Consider the following 20,769-nt stretch of genomic DNA (forward strand, 5'->3'; position numbering starts at 1 on the left):
CCGCCGGGGCCCATCACCCTTGTTAACCCAAACCTTCAGGGAAAGTCACATACGTGCGACCTTGTCAGTGGCGCTTGGGAGGTGGGAGGCAGGAAGGACGCCTGTCGTAGGTGGGGTGGGGGAACAGGAGGAGATCACGAACTACAGGACCAAACGGGGGCCAGCCAGGCTGCGCAACTATGCAGAGAGAAGCATCTGGGCCTCCCCCCTCAAGCCACCTGATTTTATAAGGGAGACCTCAGAAGGCCGGGAGGCTTGGGACCCGCGGGCAGTCGACCCTTGAGTGAGTCTGTCAGTCATCTCTCTTTTATTTAGCCTTGGTGAGGAGGATATTTATCCGCTCGGTTTCATCTGAATCCTGCATGAGAGTTTTGCAAAGAGGGAAAGATCTCCTTTGATCCCGCCTTCCTTGTGTGAGAGCTCAGCCACAAATAGTGTGATGTCCTTTTAGTTTCCCCCTCTAACACGCCCGGCTTTGTTCTTCCCACTCTCAATTTCCTGTGCCGACCCTCCAGGTTCTAGGCCTCCAGTTATGTTTTGGTGGTCTCCTATTTTTATCCTTTCCCTTTTGTTTCGTGGATAGAAGGAGGTACAGATGCATTTCCTTCCAACTGAGGGTTTTGGAAATCTCCAATGGGCTTTAGAAATGTCACATGGCACACTGCAGTGGCAGAAGCTGTGCAGAAACACGTGGGAGCTACAGTCTGGAAACTCAAGGTCCAGTTCCAGCCTAGACCCTCAGTAACCTCATAGCCTCAGGGAAGTCACAGCCTTTCTGGGAATCCATTTCTGCATCTGTAAAGTGAGGGAGTGGGTCCAGTAGGTAACTCTGGGCTCTTGGGGTTGCAAATAACAATAAACCAACTCACACTAGCTTGAGCAAAATGAGGAACTATTGGCAATTGGTTGCCAAAGACGAGTGAAGTGGCCAGGCTGTGGGAAGGCAGCAGGACCTCAGGAACAAACAGGGCCAGGCATTTGATGGTCGTCAGGACTTCCTCTCTGTCTTCTGTCCCCACTTTATTATTTTTTTTTGTTAAAAAATTTTTTTAATGTTTTATTTATTTTTGAGACAGAGAGAGAGAGAGAGAGAGAGAGAGAGAGAGAGAGCATGAGCGGGGGAGGGGCAGAGAGAGAGGGAGACACAGAATCCGAGGCAGGCTCCAGGCTCTGAGCTGTCAGCACAGAGCCCGATGCGGGGCTCGAACTCGCAAACCGCGGGATCACGACCTGAGCCGAAGTCGGACGCTTAACCGACTGACCCACTCAGGCGACCCACTCAGGCACCTCTTTTTTTTTTTTTTTTTTTTTTTTTTTTTTAATGTTGGCCTCTTTTGTTCTCACTACAGGCTTCTTCATGTAGTGGCTAACATGGGTCCAGTGGCTTTAGCTGCTCCATCTAACAGCTTTGTGACCTGACCATCCGGAGATGAGACAGACTGTGCTGACTTCCTAATCCAGAATTCTCGTGGAAGGGCTCTGACGGGCCCAGACTGGATCTGTGCCTGTCCTGAACCAGTCAGCTGTGGCCAGAGAGGCATAGCCACTTAGCAAAAAGTGGCTGCTCCCCAGTCCCACGGTGATTACGTGAATGGGGATGGGGGTTGCAGGTGGAGACAGATCCAAGAAAATCTAGGGGACTGGACATACGGGAAAATGTGCAAAATAACACATTTGGGGGTTGATTGTTCATGAAAGTTCTGCTGTGGCTGTGTCAAAACACAAAATTATCTTCTCGAGTCTCTGATCAAAGGTCTTAACATCCTTTGTTCTGAGAAAACGTTGGCAGGAAATTAAAGCAAGTTTTGAAGAAATTATTGGTCAAATCTCAGCTCACACAGCTGATTTTCCCAAATGGACACAATTAAAAAATAATCCAGCTGAGAGGATTCTGGGAAGATAATGGTGCAGGAAGCAACCAGAATCTCTCTCCTCACCTAGACAGCTGATTGCTGGCAGTCTGATGTAACTATTTTGGAACTCTGGAGTCTGTTAGAGGCTTGCAAGTTCCAGGGGAAGTCTTGGGCAGTAAATTGCAGTTAATTTCAGTCGATTTCAGCTCTTAGCGCAGTAGCACCTGCCCACCCCCCACCCCCCACCCCCAGCCAGGTGGCAGACAGCTGTGCATGTGTTCCTGGAGCAGCTTGCACACCACATGTGGGAACCCAGGTCTGCCAAAAGGACCCTGACTTACAAATATCAGGGATCTGTGCTCTGACTGCTGTTTGCTGCTTCTGATCTCAGAGGCACACAGAGGAGGGCCCCTCTTAGTAACACAAAACGCACCAAGATGAAATCATGAAGAAGTAGAAAATTTGAATAGATCAATGACTAGTAAGGAGACAATCGGTAATCAAAAATCTTCAGACAAAAAAAAGCCCTGGACCTGAGAGCTTCATTGGTGAATTCTACCCAATACTTAGAGAAGAACTAATACCAATTCTTCTCAAAAATTTCCAAAAATCATGACGGGGACATTATCTTCCTAGGTCATTCTAGGAAGCCAGCGTTGCCCTCATACCAAAGCCAGACAGAGACACTACAAGAAAACTACAGACCAACATCCTTTTTGGACATTGATGCCAAAATCCTCAACGAAATACTAGCAAACCTAATTGAGAAGTATATGAAAAAGATTACACACTGTGACCAAGTGGGATTTATTCCTGGAATGCAAGGATGCTTCAACATATAAAGATCAATTGATGTAATACACCACACTGACAGAATGAAGGGAAAAAACACACATGATGATCTCTGTTGATGCAGAAAAAGAATTTGACAAAATTCAACCGTATTTCATGATAAAAACCCTCAACAAACTAGGATTAGAAGGAAACTACCTCAACATAATAAAAGCTATACATTAAAAACCCATAGGGATTCACAGAACAAGAACAAATCATCCTGAAATTTGTTTGGAACCACAAAAGACCCCAAATAGCCAAAGCAATCTTGAAAAAGAAGAGTAAAACTGGTGGTGTCACAATCCCAGATTTCAAGATACACTAGAAAGCTGTAGTAATCAAAACAATATGGTGTTGGCAGAAAAAGAGACACCTAGATCAGTGGAACAGGATAGAAAGCCCAGAAATAAACCCATGATTGTATGGTTGATTAATCTTTGACAAAGGAGGTAAGAATATGCAATGGGAAAAAGACAGTCTCTTTGACAAATGGTGCTGGGAAAACTGGACAAGCTACATGCAAAAGAATGTGGACCACTTTCTTACACCATACACAAAAATAAACTCCAAATGGATTAAAGACCTAAATGTGAGACCCGACATCATAAATATCCTAGAAGAGGGCACGGGCAGCAATTTCTCTGACATCAGCTGGAGCAACATTTTTCTGGATACGTTTCCTAAGGCAAGGGAAACAAGACCAAAAATAAACTATTGGGATTACATCAAAATTAAAAGTTTCTGGGGGTACCTGGGTGGCTCAGTCGGTTGGGCGTCCAATTTCGGCTCAGGGCATGATCTCACGGTTTGTGGGTTCGAGCCCCTCATCAGGCTCTGGGCTGACAGCTCAGAGCCTGGAGCCTGCTTAGGATTCTGTGTCTCCCTCACTCTCTGCCCCTCCCCTGCTCATGCTCTGTCTCTCTCTGTCTCAAAAATAGATTAAAAAAAATTTTTTTAATTAAAAAAAATAAAAGTTTCTGCACAACAAAGGAAGCAATCAACAAAACAAAAAGACAACCTACTGAATGGAAGAAGATATTTGCAAATGACATAGCCAGTAAGGGATTAGTAACCAAAATGCATAAAGAACTTATACAACTCAACACCAAAAAAAACCCACAAAAAATCCAATTAAAAAGTGGGCAGAGGACACGAATAGACATTTCTCCGAAGAAGACATACAGATGGCTAACAAACACAAAATGATGCTTACCATCACTAACCATCAGGGAAATGCAAATCAAAACCACAATGAGATATCACCTCACACCTGTCAGAATGGCTGAAATAAAAAACACAAGAGGGGCGCCTGGGTGGCTCAGTCGGTTAAACGTCCGACTTCGGTTCAGGTCACGATCTCGCGGTTCGTGAGTTCGAGCCCCGCGTCGGGCTCTGTGCTGGCTGCTCAGAGCCTGGAGCCTGCTTCGGATGCTGTGTCTCCCTCTCTCTCTGACCCTCCCCCGTTCATGCTCTGTCTCTCTCTGTCTCAAAAATAAATAAATGTTAAAAAAAATTAAAAAATAAAATAAAATAAAAATAAAAAAACACAAGAAAAAACAAAAAGGATGCAGAGAAAAAGGAACCCTCATGCACTGTTGGTGGGAATGTAAACTGGTGCAGCCACTGTGGAAAACAGTATGGAAGCTCTTTAAAAAATTAAAAATAGGGGCGCCTGGGTGGCTAGGTTGGTTAGGCGTCCGACTTCAGCTCAGGTCACGATCTCGCGGTCCGTGAGTTCGAGCCCCGCGTTGGGCTCTGGTCTGATGGCTCGGAGCCTGGAGCCTGCCTCGGATTCTGTGTCTCCCTCTCTCTGTGCCCCTCCCCCGTTCATGCTCTGTCTCTCTCTGTCTCAAAAATAAATAAAAACATTAAAAAAATTTTTTTTAAAAAAGGGATCAAATCGAAAAAAAAAAATTAAAAATAGAATTACCATATGACCCAATAATTCTGCTACTGGGTATTTACTCAAAAAAATACAAGAACACTATTCAAAAGGATATATGTACCCCTGTGTTTGTTGTAGGACTATTTACAATAGCCAAATTATGGAGGCAACCCAAGTGTCCATCCATAGATGAATGGATAAAGAAGATGTGGTATATATATACAGTGGAATATTATTCAGCCATAAAAAGAATGAAACCTTGCCATTTGCAACCACATGGATGGATCTAGAAGGTATGATGCTAAGGGAAATGAGTCAGTGAGAGAAAGGCAAATGCCATATGATTTCACTCGTAGATGACTTTAAGAAACAAAACAAATGAACAAAGAAAAAAAGAGACAAACAAAAACCTATATAGAAAGAGAACAAAGTGGTGTTGCCAGAGTGGAGACGGGTGGGGGGAATGGGTAAAACAGATTAAGAGTACAAAAACAACCACTGTTACATTGGGGCTTTCTTTATACTGAAGCATGGGGTGGTGATGTCACAAACACAGAATTGACTTTGCATTTATAGTTCCATCCTAAAATTAAGTGTGATGCTTTGGTTCCTTTTAACGGCAAATGGTTTTATTAAACCAGTTGGGTTTGAGGGGTGCCTGGGTGGCTCAGTCAGTTGAGCGTCCAACTTCGGCTCCGGTCATGATCTCACAGTTTGTGGGTTCGAGCCCCTCATCGGGCTCTGGGCTGACGGCTCAGAGCCTGGAGCCTGCTTCACATTCTGCGTCTCCCTCTCTCTCTGCCCCTCCCCCACACATGGTCTCTCTCTCTCTCTCTCTCTCTCTCTCTCTCTTGCTCTCAAAAATAAATAAAACATAAAAAAGAAATTAAAAAATATATATAAAAGAAATTAAAAGCCTTGTGCCCCATGGGAGGGAATGTAAAAATGGTGGAACACGATCTAGAGGTTCTTCAAAAAACGCAACATAGCATTACCAGATGATCCGTGGGCAGATACCCAAAAGAATTGAAAGCAGGCTCTTGAAGAGCGCTGTGTACCGCACCTTCATAGCAGCATTATTCACAACAGCTAAAGTGTGGAAGCAACCCAAGTTCCATCAACACATGAATGGATAAGCAAAATGTGGCATCTGCATACAATGGAGGATTGTTCAGCCATAAAAAGGACGGAGGTTCCAACACATGCTACAACGCGGATGAACCTCGAGGGTGTTATGCTGAGTGAAACAAGCCAGACCCAACAGACAAATACGGTATGATTCCACTCAGACGAGGTAACGTTAGTCATATGGGGGTAGTCAAAGTCATGGAGGCAGAAAGCAGGGAGGTGGTTGCCAGGGACGGGGCAGGGGCAGGGGCGGGGCGGTCCGGGAAGGGAGAGTTACTATCGGATGAAAGAAGCTACGGAGATGGAAGGGGTCACCACAGGGATGTGGCGATGGCCGTACCACATCACAAATGCCTCTGATACCACTGGCCTGTACACGTGAAAATGGCGACGGGAAATTTCATGTTCTGCATATTTTGCCACAATAGAGGAAACTGGAAGTGAAATGGGAGAAGAAAGACCGCAACAAAAACAACCAACAGCACAAGCAAGCCGGGTAGGGCGTGAGAGATGGAGGAATAAGACTGACTTCTATTACGTTTTAGTTCAGAAGTCAGCAGATGATGTATACGGACAAATCTATAAGATACATAAATCGTGTCCCACGGAAGTGCACCCAGATGACCAGGAAACTTCCCTCAAGTTGAGGTCTTCTTCCTCTGGCCTCTGTGTCTCGGTGTGAGCAGGAACCATACACACTTGGCTACAAGAAAGTCATGGTCAGGTGTGAAGGAGGGAGAAGATCCCCTGAACTTTGCATTTGCCACTGCAAGAGAGAGTCCGCGAGTCTCTCTACACCCAAATCACCAGTTTGAATGAACCGCAAATTATAAAAAGCAATAAACGGGGCTTTGTTTTGGGCACATAAACTGAACCGAAATTTGCCCTGATGATCTTTACGTAAAAAGCTCTTGCATGTGGAGGCAGGAAACGGATTTTTTTTTTTTTTTTTTTTTTTTTTTTTTTACAAGCTTTGTATTCCGAAATCATTGCAGAGTCACGGGAAGTGGCAGAGATAGTACGAAGAGGTCCCAGGTTCCCTTTGCCCGGTTTCTCCCGGTGGTTCCATCTTATCCACGGCATCAAACTCGGGAAACTGACACTGAGTGTGTTGTTTGTCATTTTATCAGCCGTGTGGATCTGTTACTCCCGCTGCAGTCGAGGTACGGAGCCGTCCCACCACCGCAAAGATGTCCCTTCTGCCACCCCTTTATAGCTACACCCACTCCGTTCCCCGCACCCCCCCCCCCCCCCCACGTCACCCCTGACCACAGGCACCCGCTGATTCATTCTCCGTCTCTATCATCTCGAGGATCCTGTTTTATTTATTTATTTATTTTTTTTTTTTTAATTTTTTTTTTCAACGTTTTTTATTTATTTTTGGGACAGAGAGAGACAGAGCATGAACGGGGGAGGGGCAGAGAGAGAGGGAGACACAGAATCGGGAACAGGCTCCAGGCTCCGAGCCCTCAGCCCAGAGCCTGACGCGGGGCTCGAACTCACGGACCGCGAGATCGTGACCTGGCTGAAGTCGGACGCTTAACCGACTGCGCCACCCAGGCGCCCCTCGAGGATCCTGTTTTAAATCCAGCGCTTGGCCCTGCCAGCTGTGCGACCTTGGACGAGTCACTTCTCTTATCAGGATTTTGGTCATCTCACCTATAGTAAGATGAGGCTGAACTACATCAGCATTTCCCTCAAACGTCCATAGGCCGATGGGATCTTGAAGTTCCGCGGGGATTATGGGAAGGAATATGGTGAAGTAAAGTACGGCCGAGGAGCCCCTTACGTGGGTGTTTCTCCTGCAGGAACTCTGGGGCTTTGCTTTCAAGGTGGCCACGGGATGAGTCAGTCCGCAAAGACTGGCTGACACCTACCATGTGCTAGGCATTTTTCTAGACTTTGGATGGGACAGCGAACATGGCAAATCACTGTCCCTGAGGAGGTTGGGCCCAGAGGCGGGGGAAAGAGACTGCAAACACATAACCACGTAAATAAAGAAGATGACTCCCAGTACTGGGGAGCGCTATCAAGAAAATAAAATAGGTTCGTGTAATAGAGTAGGGTGGTCAGGGAAGCCTTCTTGGAGAAGGCGACAGCTCAGCGCTGGAACCAGGATGATGAAAACATGGCAGCCATGTGAAGACTCTGGCAGAAGTTGAGGGGAGGGGACGATTCCAAGCAGAAAGGCCATCAGAGGCCCTGAGCCAGGCTGACGGGGGACAGTCAAGGCTCAGAGAGAAGGCCACTGTGGCTGGAAGGCAGTGAGGAGGGAGGGGAGAGGTAAGAGATGATTTTGGAGGGGATGGGAGGCCCCACGCCTTGTAAGTCCCACAGGCTGCAGTCAGGGGGTTGGCGTTCATTGTGACCGCAATAGGCAACCATCAGAGGCTTCCAAGTGGGGCAATGGCGTGTCTTATTTGTGCTTTAGGAAGCTCTCCCTGACTTTAGCGTGTCGGATGAACAGCAGCACCAAGGTGGACACAAGAACAGAGGCAGGAAACCGGGTAGAATGTCATTAGGGATGGCACGGGCTACACTTGACCGCGTCTTGGTCCAGGGCTTGAACAGTGAAATGGTGAAACGTAACATCGGTCTAACATCGGTCTAATCTGGAGGCCGGATGAGAGGGTAAGACCCGGAGGGAAATCACAATCCCTGGGTTATTTTTGGCCTGATCAGCTGGCCGGCTGCCATCTACATAGAATGGGACAACTGGGAAAGGACTTGGCTTTGGGGCGGGGTGGAGGGAAGTGAGACCCTAGTTTGGGCTGTGGTGTGTTCGTTCAGGGTCTAAGTGGAGGTGTAGGTAGTTAAATAGTTGTTAAGGACAGAAGTCTGCAGTTCAAGGGAGAGTCCTTGGCCGGAGACAAAGATTCGAGATCCATCAGACAATAGATGGTCTCTGAAGCCTCAGACCCAGATGAGAGCCACTACGGGGGAGGGAATGAAGATAAAGACAGAGTCAAAGTCGACTCGGGTCCCTCAGGTCAACTATCATTCAGAGATGGTGGAGGAGGAGAGGAGAGCAAAGGAGCCTGAGAAGGAGCTGCGGGTTGAGTAGGAGGAAAACCCGGGAGAGTGGAGTCAAAGAAGTCCAGACAAGAAAGCTTTTCCAGAAGGAGGAAGTGACTAAGTGTGTCAAATGCCACCGACAGACTGAGAAAATGAGGCTAGAGAATTGACTTTTGGCTTCGGAAAGATGTAGGTTACTGGTGATATATGGACAAGAGCCACTGCCTGTCACGATGGGGACAAAGGGCTGGCTGGAGCAGGATGGAATGCGGATGGGGAGGGGGTGGGGAGGTGGGGGAAGGGCATGGAACAGCAGACACAGAGGGATGAGGGTATCAGGGCAGGGCTTCTCGAAGGTCGGCGATGAGGCATACTTATGGCCAGGGGATAATGACAAGGGTCCGCTAATGAGGGAGAAACGGCTGATGTTTCATAACTGCAGGAGCTCACCCCTGAGAGGGTATGAGGGGGTGTCACCAGAGGTGAGGTTGTGTTAGGTGGTTCTCCTGTCACCGTGTCCATTTTTGTCTCCGAAGTCTGTGGTGTCACCACCATCTGAAATTGAGGCTGGGAGTGTGGGAAACTCAAAGAGAGCAGAAGCAATAATGACGTCATCTCAAGAATGAGGAAGGGAAGATTTTTTGTTTGTTTACTTACTTATTTTTGAGGGAGAGAAGCAGAGAAGGGGGGGGGAGAGAGAGAGAATCTCAAGCAGGCTCTGCGCGCTCATCACAGAGCCTGAGGTGGGGCTCGCACCCACAAACCAGGAGATCATGACCTGAGCCGAAATCCAGAGTCGGACACTTGACTGACCGAGCCACCCAGGCGCCCCCAGGATGGGAAGCTTCTAAGGCGCGTTGGAGGAGTCGAGGACCTGCCTGAGATCTGCCGTTTTGATTCTAAAGCGGGTCCAGCTGCACAGGTGTGCTTGTTCTTGAGCAAAATCTGGACCCAACCTGAGTTTGGGGTTTTGCCCTGTGAGCGCGATGGAACGAAAAGGGGGTTAAGGGGTTGGAGGCAGGGCAGGGCCCATCGGGCTGGATCAAGGCCTCTGGGCTGGACATGGAGGACAGTGGGGACGTGGCGGGTGACCCTTCCAAGGGGCTCAGGCCAGTGGCTTGGGGGCCTCCGTGAGCTCAGAGCATTGCTGCGATGGGGCTAATGCAGGGCCTGACCTGGAAGCAGAGGAGGTCGCGTTCAGGGGTTCAGAGAGTAGGAGGCTTGAGGTTACCAGGGATGACAGGACTGGAGTGCGTGGCTGAGGTGGGGTACAGACAAGGCAGTCGCCGTCCCAGGAGGACCCCTGGATTCTCTTACCTTCTTAACCCCTCCCAACATGGCGGCCTGAGAGCTACATCCTGCCAGAGCTGGAAGGGGTAAAGCTCTTCACTGTACCAACAGAGAAACTGAGACCTGCAGAAACTACAATGTCGGAAGCCGAAGTTCTGATTCCCAGCCCCAGAGTGAGGCGAGATTCTTGTTGGTGTCTCCCCATGCCCCGCCCCCAGCCCCGCCCCCTCCCCAGCCCCGCCCCCTCCCCACCTCCCTCCCGCCCCAGCCCCACAGCTTTCCCTGTACTCTCCAGCCTCTGGGGCGTCTCCTGCAGACCGAAGCCCACAGCCACAAGGAGCGCCTTCTTATTAACCATGCCACACGTGTCCTTACAAACGTCCGGTGGCAGATCTGCCCATTTGTTCGCTCATTCCAATGCCCACTCAGTCATTTCAGTCGTTCGTCTGTTCATTCACTCAGTGATTCTACCTTTCGATATTCATTCATTAGGTTTGAGCTGTTAAGCCAAGTGCAAGGAATGAATTCTGTCCCTGTGAAATTTGCTCACCCACGCAACCAACCAGCCAGACATCCGACACATACCGAGCGCCTGCCAGTCGCAGATCTGCACAGGGTTAACATATGGGCGTCACATGTCCCTCAAATGTCTGGCAGGCGTCCAGGCTTTCCCGTGTCCACTGATGATCTATTCCCTGGTTGCAAGCATGTCATGTGTGTGCCAAATGTCTGTTCTAGCCTCTTCCTCATAGCAGAGCTGATAATATGTGAATTGCTGTCGATCAAAGTCCACAAGGCAAGTCTTCATAAACTTCTAAAGCTGCCTATATTTTCATTAGAGGGTTTTTTTTTTTTAAATCCGAGAGCAATGCTTGCTTATTGTAAAAAATACAACCCATGACAAAGCATACAAAGGAAGAGAGCTCCCTTATAATTGGCTCCCTCCGTCCCTCCATCCCTCGGTGCCAACCACTGTTAAGTGTGGGGAATGACGGAGTGACTGTGGCACGGTTCGTATCCTTCTGGATCTTTTCTGTACATTTGCAAAGGAAAAAAAATGTATATACACACACACACACACACATATACATATATACACACATATATACATACAAAATGCACGATTGAGTGTATATTTACAAATTGAGATCATTGACTATTCTTCTGCAACTTGTCTTTTCTCTCTGATGATGAAATGAGGAACATTCTGCCAGGTCAGTGCTTCAGATCTCCTTCATCCCCTCTAAAAGATGCATTGCACTCACAATATGGATGGATCTGGTATATTTAACTGGCTCCTGTCAGTGAATATTGAGGGTGTTTTTGTTTACCCCCTGTTACGATGCCTGCAATGCACATCATTCTGAGCTTTTCTGTATGAGCATTTCTTCCCTCTTTTGTTCCTTCTTTCCTTCCTTCCTTCCTTCCTTCCTCCCTCCCTCCCTCCCTCCCTCCCTTCCTTTTTACGTAGGCTTCATGCCCATCTCAGAGCCCAGTGTGGGGCTTGAACTCAGGACCCTGAGATCAAGACCTGAGCTGAGAACAAGAGTTGGACACTTAACTGACTGAGCCACCCAGGCGCCCCTGTAGGAGCCTTTCTGAAGGCTCATTCTCAGAAGCAGACTTGCTGGGTCATGAGCATTTAAAATTCTAATGGGGAGGCACCTGGGTGGTTCAGTCGGTTAAGCGTCCGACTTCGGCTCAGGTCATGATCTCACTGTTCCTGGGTTCAGGCCCTGTGTCAGGTTCTGTGCTGACAGCTCAGAGCCCGGAGCCTGCTTCGGATTCTGTGTCTCCCTGTCTCTCTCTGCCCCTCCCCTGCTCGCCCTCTGTCTTGTGCTCTCTCTCAGAAACAAATAAACATTAAAAAAATAAAATAAAATAAAATTTTAATGGATACCAGGTGCCGGACACATAGTAGGAGATTTGTAACTATCTGTGCCATCAAAGGATGCTGCTAGATTGCCCTCCAGGGTCACACTATTTTCCCTCCCACCAACAATACAACAGAGACCTAGAACTGGCCGTTTCTGCCACCAGGTCCCAGCGAGGTTGGGCTTCAGGAGGCCTACTACCCTCCAGGCCGCTCTCCTGCTGCTGGGGGAGGATCTAAGGGCTCTCGTGTCACCTTTGATGAAAAGAACGTAGCAGAAGGTGACCTCCTCCTCCAGGTCTGTAAATCTCATTGCTTACCATCCTCCCACCCGGGTGGGTGCTTACCCAGTGAGGGCATCAGCTCTGAGACTTCTCTAACTGGGGCTAGCCTCATTTACATCAGGCAGACAGATCTTCCTTCTTCCTTCTGCTCCCCTAACCAATCCCTGAAACTGAAGGGAAACATCTCATGGCCGCGCGCATTCTCCTAACCGCCAACCCGACTCTGCTCCTCGGCCCTAACTACTGTTCTCCCTTTGGACCTCTGGCCCCAGCCCCAGCCCTAGCGTCTTTGGAGCTGGCTGTGCCGTGTCCCTGCTTCTGGCCCTGCCACCTGCCTGGGTCGTGACCTCCCCCCCCCCCCCCCAAAGGATGGGTATTATCGAGAGCCCGGGAGGAGGCTTACAGCAGGGTGCTACCTCCAATCCTCCCAGGAGTTTCAGCCAGTCTTGCCGCTGTGCCCTCCATCTGGGGAGGAAGGCCAGCATTCATGGGCTGCAGGGGAGCAGTGCAAAGGCAGGATCACGGTGGAGGAGCCATGCCCTGCCTGAGCCCCGAGACACTGGCATGGAAGGTGTCTCTCACTCTGCCTTGCCCAATGCTAGTCCCCCAGCTCCACACTTTGCCAGAGGTCCCATGGTGACTAATGCCCCACGAAGACTCTTCTCTTGAGCCGAGGTGGTGAATGCTTCTTTCCTCTTAGGGGTTAACCCTGCAGACAAGCTCAAGTGGGAGCACCTGGGAACCACACCGGGCTGGAAGAGAAGGGTGAACCTCCCCTTTCAGTCTCCTCTTTCCAGGAGATTCCAGGGTGGGGCAGATCGAGATCTCCAGAGGCCCTGCCCCACACCCCTCTCCTTTGCCCCCTCCCCACCCCCACGGCGAGAAAGGCAGGGAGCTGAGCGTTACATCTCCTGAGGAGAGCAGTGGGAGGACGGGATGGGGAAGAAAAGAACAGTTACTCCCACGTGGTCCCCAACTTTCTGTCCTCCTTAGCACCCTGAGACCTGGGTGCTGGGTCAGAGCATCTCCAAAGATCCTTTACCAGAGGGTGGTTCACAGATGTTCTGTCCGCCCTGGCTCATCATCAATACATCAATGGTGGGATTTGGGGGTGTGGGGACCACCCCCCACCATCCCTCCCCACCCCCACAGTGTCTGGGCTCACTCCCCAGTCACCACCCCCCACAGCCAGAGGCAGACTCTCAGTGACGATCAGCTCAGATTTAGTGAGTACACGTTTGGGGGTAGGGGGCAATGGGGTCTTCCCTATTCAGGTAGACCCGGGGGTGGCTCAGAGCCCACGCAGTCCAATCGTGCACGAAACAGGAGTGCCCTCTATAATATCTCGGAGCTGGCTGCCCAGCCAGGATTTGTATACCCCCCAGAAATGGGGTTCTCTCCGCTCCCCAGAGTGGCCCATTCTATTGTCAGGCACCTCCAAGCATTGACATGTTCCTCCTGGCAGCCTCTCACTTGGGATGGGGGTGGGGGGGTGGCCGCTGACACTTCTGACCGGCACTCAGGACAACAGAGGCGGCTGGTGGTGGAGCGGGAAAAGCAATAAGTTAAAACCAAGAACAGCAAGAGACATGGCAGGACGGATGGGGGCATCACGGGGGTCCCAAGAGTCTCTGGCTTGATCCAGGAAGCACTGGGGAGGAGGTGGCCGATGATGTCGTAGCTCCAGGCAGGAGGTGGCTCAGAAGGCTGGGTTGTCGATGCCCCTGGGCATCCCAGAATATTCTTCAGGCCTGGCACTGTAGGGAGGGGGCGGCTCCATGGGGGGCAGGACGGGCTTCAGAATAATCTGCAGGGGAAAGAGGGAACACAGAGTCTTCTCAGGGCCTGGCAGCGGCCGGCACCCGCCAAGTGCCGGCCGTGCGTGTTCGCCAGGGGGAGGGGGGACCCAATGGTGGCTGCAGGGCCCTCTCTAGGTCCAGAGGCCTGGGGTAAGGAGGGCCTCCCTGTAACCTGGACAATAGGGAGGTATGGCCAGCTGAGGAACCGAGCAAGGAGTGGGGCAGAGACACCTACCTCGCTGTAGGGGGGTGGGGGCTCAGAGGTGGACGTCCTGACCCTCTCTGGGGGGGCGATGGAGGGCGGCTCCGGGGGCCCCTGGTGATCCGCTGGGGGGTCCTGCTCCTGTTCTCTGCAGCTGCGACAGAACCGCTTAGCGAGACAGCAGATGCACAGGAGGGGGAGGATGATGAGGAAGGTGATGACGAAGATCCTAGGGCGAGGAACCATCAACATCTCCCTGAGTGTCTGGGCTGTCCCGGACCCCCCCCCCACCCCCCACCCCCGTGGGCGGGAAGGCCAGTCGCCCTGAGGACTGCGCCCGAGGAGCTGGCCCTGGGCTCACCTCAGGGGACTGGAGAAGAGCTCATACTCCTGGCAGCAGCTGTCACCACAGCATTTGAATCCTCTGGGGCAGGTGCTGGGGGAGCAAAGAGACGCTGCTGGTCCCAAGGTGGCAGGAAGATCCCGGCCTCCCCAAAACTCACCCATTTCCTGGGGCCCAAGCCACACCCTAGCTGCGGGGCCCAGCGGGAGGACACCTGGCGCCGGGACCCAGGATCTGGCTTCTAGGCTCATCTCACTACTTGTGCCAAGTTCCGCTCCTTTCTGGGTCTCACTTTTCCTCATCCATAAAGTGGGTGTAATGAATGTTCTGTCAACCTCACTGAGCAGGGGTGGGGGAGCATGTGGCAGTGGGTGCCAGGGCACTCTAAGGAGATGGCTGGGGAGGGGAGCAGGGGCGACTGTCCCTGAGCTAACTCGAGGAGCCCTTGCTGGTGCCCATGGACTACGAGGTGGGAAGGACAGGGTGTTCCCGGAACACCCAGGGTTGAGTTGATGGGAACATTCATCTGCTCAGGGACTACCCCCTCCTCATTGTGCTCAGGCTTTTTGGCATTTATATATTAAAGTTGGCACAGATGGTTTGCCCGCCCCACCCAGGGTGATGGGGTGGGGGGGGGGAGCCCTCAGAGAAGAGACAGCAGAGAGAGGGGTGGGGATTAGGCTTTAGACCCGCCCACAGGCAGAAGCTGCTTGGCTGGAGAAGGAGGGCGGGGCAGGGGTGGGATGGGAAACGCATTGGTGGGGGTGGGGGGGGAGTGGGAAATGCGTTCAGGCTAGAAGGGCAGTGGGTGAGGATGATGGATGAGATGCTTTTCTGTCCCCCCCCCCCACCCATGAAGGCAGACAGGGCAGGATTTGGGGTGTCTCTTCCTCAGACAGGAAGTTACAGCCCAAAGCCCAGACTTACAAGAAGAGACCACATTTGGCTGCAGCCTGCGGAAGAAAAGAGGCAGAGGTTAGGGGCCGTGAACTGGGGAGCTCATCTCTACCCACCCGCTGCCCAGGTGCAGAGGCTGCCGCAGGTTCGCAGCGGGTCAACCCCTTCCTGCTCTCCACCTCACTCCAGGTCTAGGGCTGGAGCCCCAGCTGACACCTGCGGCCCCAGCCCTCCTTTCTCCCCTCGCCGCACCCCCACAACACCTCCACTCACGCCCAGGTCTGTCAGCTGGCGCCTTCCCGCCACCCCTCCGATCTATCTCCTTTCCATCTCCTTTCCGTGTGACCACGGCGGTCCAGGGCACCAGCAGCTCTCCTCCGCAGCACCCCCCTCCCCGAATCACTCCCCACACTGCAGGCAGGTTCGTCTCCAGCAAATCCGATCGCCCAAAACCTTCCTGGACGCTCCCTTCAGTGGCTCCCTGTGCCAGGACCCCCGGCGATCAGCTGCTGCCCCCTTGCCCCCTTGCCCACACATCCGCAACCACTGGGAGTCCCCTGCACACGCCTGGCTGTTTGACACTTGCGTGTAAAGGCAGACCACCTTCCTCGTGCCTTCATGATCTGCATTCATCTTTCGGATCCCTGCCTGGCAGGGGGTGGAGGGAAGGGGGGGGGGGTTTCCTCTGTCTTTGAAGCCACCCAGATCCTCCTCTGTGGGCCGGGTTTCTCTCTCTCTGTTTCTCTTCTGCACCAGAACTATACCCATCCAGGCTCCAGTTTCAGAATGTAACCGGATTAATAGCAATTATGTGTATAAGCCCTGCCTGGAGCATTCTTTCCCCCAGGTATCCTAGCTCCAGCACCCCCTTTCTGCCCCTCTTACTTAAAAATTAGGGGCACCTGGGTGGCTCAGTTGGTTAAGTGCCCAACTTCGGCTCAGGTCAGATCTCATGGTTCGTGAGTTCGAGCCCCGCGTCGGGCTCTGTGCTGACAGCTTGGAGCCTGGAGCCTGCTTCGGATTTTGTGTCTCCCTCTCTCTCTGTCCCTTCCCTGCTTACACTCTGTCTCTCTCTCTCTCTCTCTCTCTCTCAAAAAAATGAATAAACATTAAAAAAATAAAAAAATAAAAAAATAAAAATTACGTCCACTCCCCCAAGGCACTCCTTTCCCCTCACCGAACTTCAGTTTTCTCTCACAGTCCTTACCCACATCCAACATACTACACAGTTCCTTTTAGCTTGTTCATTGTCTGGTCAGAAGAATGTAAACTCCAAGAGGGCAGGGATTTTTGTCTGTCATCACTGTTGAAAAACCCAACAGCCACAATATTGGCAGAATGAACGAAAAAGAGCCTTTTCAGACGACCTGGTTTCCTTTCCTCCTTGCTGCTCCTCAACTTGGGGGGGGGGGGTTGGTGAGAGATGGCGGGGGTGGGGGGGGGATTCAGGGGTGGGAACTCCTTAGCGGAGGAGAGGTTATCTGTCACTCTACCCTAGCCTCTGGGGACAAACAGCCACAACACGAGCATAAGAAGCCAACTTTGGTCAGACTACCGTGTCTTTGTACCTTTACTCGAAATAATTCAATCACATCTCAGTTGCTAACAACAGTAAAGCCAAGAAAACCAGTGACAACTAATGACTGTTGGGCTGATTCCCCTTTTCTGGGCTCAGCCGCAGGCCAGGCGGAAGCCTCCCCCCACCCCAAACCTTGCCCCCTGGGGACTGGAATACTCCCCCACCCCCACTCCCCCACCCCCCTCGCTCCGCAATGTCTGGCCCAGAGAGGGTGAGATCTTCACAGCACACAGGGGCAACTACAGAGCTGGGGACAGACCAAGGGGGTCCAGGCACTCAGTGGGACCCTCTTCCCCCTCAGATTCCGGACCCCACTTTCCTGGGGCTTTTCTGGCTCCCAACGAAGAAGGACAGAACACAAAAAGGTTCAATCAAGAGTTGCTGTTGGGGAGGGCAGATCTCCCAGATTCTCTCCCCGCCCCCCCCCCCCCCCCTTTAACCTGGGGCAGGTCTTGTCTGGGGTGGCTCAATCTGAGTTTTTTTCGAGCGTCACTGTGGTTGTAAAGAACCTCAGCTTCCGTACATGTGCAGCGTGGATATTATCAGCACCTGCCCCCTGGGGCTGCTGGGAGAAATCAAGAGGATGCTCAGCTTAGTGTTGGTACAAAGGGCTTGCCTAGACTAGGTGGAGAAGGAGCTCGAAGGCTTCGGGGGCAGAGCCAGGAGAGTCTGCACAGTTGTGTGAACGTGCCCTGTTCTGGGGAGGGGGCCTGGGATGTCCTGGCATTCTCTCTCTTTTTTTTTCTTAATGTTTATTTATTTTTGAGAGAGATAGAGCACCAGCAGGGGAAGGGCAGAAAGAGGGAGACACAGAATCCCAAGCCGGCTCCAGGCTCTGAGCTGTCAGCACATAGCCCTACGCAGGGCTCGAACCCAGGAGACGGGGCTGGATCATGCCCCAAGCAGAAGTCGGACGCCCAACGGACTGAGCCACGCAGGCACCCCTGTCGCAGGCATTGGTAAACAGAAGTGAGAAATCCCTGTTTTAGACCCATGTCAGTTGCCACGATAATCTGCCATCCCAGGAATGGACAGATTTCCCGCATCATTTTCAGAGTTCAACGGAGGAATGGGAGGAAGGAGAGGGTGCTTAATCCCTGCCTCAGGCTCAGAATCACTGATTTCAGAGGTCAACGCAGCCTTGGGTCAGGCAACCAGCTCAAGTCCTGCACAGACTAGAATCCTACCCGAGGCTCCTAGAAGGGGTGGAAGGAGCCTTCTCTCCCCTAAGGCACAGGCAGAGACACAGTCCCAGAGAGGGCCAGAGCTTCTCCCAAGGTCACCCAGCACTAGAGGAACAAGACAGTTAGGGAGACGGGCTGGCCGGGCGTCCAGACCTCAGTCCCGACTAGTGCCCGCTTTCGGACTAGCGGGAGGAAGCGGGAAGGATGAGCCCAGGCTAATATGAGGGTCAAAGTCCCCACTCACAGACAGGCGCTAGGTGTCAGATGGTGGTGGGCGGGGTCCAGGGCCCTCTACACGGTCCCCCCACAGGCGAAGGAACCCAGGCTTTCTCAGGGCCTTCCTCCGCTGCCCTCACCTCCACCTCCCAGCCAAAAAGAGAAAGGAAGTTGCTAACTGTGTACGGTCACCAGGGAATCCTGACAAAGGAAGGTGGTGACGGCGCTCCAGAAGTAGGCCCCTGACCCACAAAGTTCAGGGCCCTGGAAGTTCTGTAGCTTACCTCCCAAGCGCTCACCTGTTGGGGGCCAGCCAGCAGGCTGAGCAGCAAGGTGGGTACGAGGCCTGGGACCCAGGTGTCGGACATCCTGGCGTGGGGGCCACAGAGCTTCCGTGTGTGTAGGGGGGAGGAGGGGAGAGGCGGGGCCACGACCTCTCCCACGTCTCTCCACCTATGGGGCCCCGCCTCGGGCAGGGGCGGAGCTTAGGCACCCGCGAAGGGCCGGTCGTGGGACAGGGCGGGGGAGGGGAAGAAATCTGGGTTGGGTTTTAGGAGGTAGAAGAGGTTAACTGGAAAAAAAAAAAAAAAATTGTGGGGTCAGTGCTAGACTGCAGAGCCACTCCTTGCCAATCCCCGCTCCTCCACCCCTAAGTGAGCCCCGGCTTGAGAGGGACAGTGCTGCGCCTGGCCCGGGGCCGGGATGGGGGGTGGGGGGGTTGGCGGCGGGGCGGGGGAGGATGCCGGCGAAGCGACCCGCCCGCTGTAAGTCCCTTTCCACCTGGGTTTGCGGGGGGCAGTGGTTGCGGGAGAGGGAGGAGGCGGCTCGGGAGTGGATTGAGGGCATTGTATGGGGTGGGGTGGGGGGTGGGGATGTGTCACCTTCATTTTTGGCCAAGAAGGAGGGAGAGGCGGCCTGGTTGATTTCAGGAGCACAGCGCTAGTACACTCGCGTCCCCCGGCGTCCCCTGCAATCCTGGGAGGATGTGGGGACACACTTCCTCCATTTGACTTGGGGGAAATTAAGGCCCAGGGTTAAGAGCCGCGGCCGCTGGGGCCAAGCGGAAGCCAGGCGAGCAGGGGCGCGGCGAAGCAGGCCCATCCGGATTCCTTGGAAAGACCCCGCGGAGGCTGTCCCGGCTGAGAGCGCCGGATTCCGACCCTCGGCGGCCGCGCCCCGGCCCTCCAGGCGTCCTGTGCTTCCCGGCTCCGGCCGGCAGGTGGCAGCATCGCCCAACGCGGGATTCCCACGGAGCCCCACAGCGTGCGGCTGGGACCTGGGGCCGGGTCTCCCCGAGGGAGAGAGCTGGCTAGCGGGCGGCATGCGGGGACGCCTCGATGGGCGTTGGGCGCAGGGTGAGAGCCAGACACCCAAAGGCGGATGAGACTTGGGGACACCGTGCAGGAGTCGGAGAGATGGAGCCCGCCCCCTGGGGAGAGGGCGAAGGGGAGATGATGGGTGGGTGCTGCTCCCGGCCTGGGGAGACGCGGAGGGCTCCCGGAGAAGCTCGGTTCCCGGGTGCTTAGGCGTCTCCTGCTGGGTCTCAAGTCGGACTTTGCCACTGCAAACTATCCCCAACTTAGTAGGGACGGACAGACTTCCTCCTCGGACTGTCCTTTCTTTTTCTCTCACCGCTTTCTCTTTATCTCTGGCTCCCATCTCTGTCTTTAACCTCTCCTTGTGGCTCCCCATCCCTCTCTCTCTCTCTCTCTCTCTCTCTGTCCTCCTGTTTGTTTCTGCCCATCACTGTCTCCACGCGGTTTGTCTACATTTCCGCTTGTTTTCCCATCTCTGTTCTCCTCTGTTTGTTAATCACCGCTTGTCTCTTTTGGAGTCTGTTTCTCTGTGTGTGTGTGTTTCTTTCTTTTGTCTCTGATTTGGTCCTGTGTCTCCCTGACTGTGTTTCTCACTCACTCTCCTGGACTCTCTCTGTCCCTCCTTTCCTGTCTCTGTTTCTCATTATCTCTTGGCCCTTTTTTGCCTCTAAGGACAGAACCTTCCAGTCTCCTGATCCTGGTGGAATTAGGGTCTGGCCCCAGAAAATGCCCTCTATTTCCAGTTCCTGGTGATTCTGAACTTGGAGAAGGTCCTGGGCAGGCGCACCTCTTCTCTCCTACCCATGCAGTTGGCTCTGGCCCCAGCTAGCCCCTCTAACAAGTCCAGGGAGTGCTGGAACCTTCTCCCAGCAGCACCCCTACTGCTGCCTCCTTAGTGGGGTTGTTGCTCACTTGGGCTTCCCTCCTGCCCCTGCCCTTGCCCTGTCGCACCAACACACCTGGCCTAGGGTGTTTCGCTGGGTCCCCTGTCGCTCTGCCCAGGCTTGGAGACCTACAGAGTCGTGTCCTTTAGGGGAGAGAAAGATGGGTGAGCTTAAGGGAGGAGGGCAT

General features: G+C 52.7%; 1 protein-coding gene across 1 annotated transcript; it reads right to left on the reverse strand.

Annotated features, from left to right (window-relative positions):
* Positions 1-13,409: 13,409 nt before the first annotated feature.
* TMEM92 (transmembrane protein 92) lies at positions 13,410-18,766 on the reverse strand. Its single transcript, XM_042916603.1, has 5 exons — positions 18,682-18,766; positions 15,434-15,459; positions 14,525-14,599; positions 14,197-14,392; positions 13,410-13,969 (listed from the first exon to the last, which is right to left on the reverse strand). Exons 1-5 carry the CDS (start codon positions 18,748-18,750, stop codon positions 13,862-13,864), a joined length of 474 nt encoding a protein of 157 aa, XP_042772537.1. The 5' UTR covers positions 18,751-18,766; the 3' UTR covers positions 13,410-13,861.
* Between the last annotated feature and the right edge of the window lie 2,003 nt (positions 18,767-20,769).

This window comes from Panthera leo, chromosome E1 (genome assembly GCF_018350215.1).
Source record: "Panthera leo isolate Ple1 chromosome E1, P.leo_Ple1_pat1.1, whole genome shotgun sequence".
NCBI classification, from domain to species: Eukaryota; Metazoa; Chordata; class Mammalia; order Carnivora; family Felidae; genus Panthera; species Panthera leo.

Coding starts and splice junctions, on each gene's coding strand:
- TMEM92 (XM_042916603.1), bottom strand. CDS start 18,750: ATGTCCGACACCTGGGTCCCAGGCCTCGTACCCACCTTGCTGCTCAGC. Junction 14,600..15,433: donor GCCAAATGTGGTCTCTTCTT/GTAAGTCTGGGC, acceptor TTGCTCCCCCAG/CACCTGCCCCAGAGGATTCA. Junction 13,970..14,196: donor CCCCACCCCCCTACAGCGAG/GTAGGTGTCTCT, acceptor TTTCCCCTGCAG/ATTATTCTGAAGCCCGTCCT.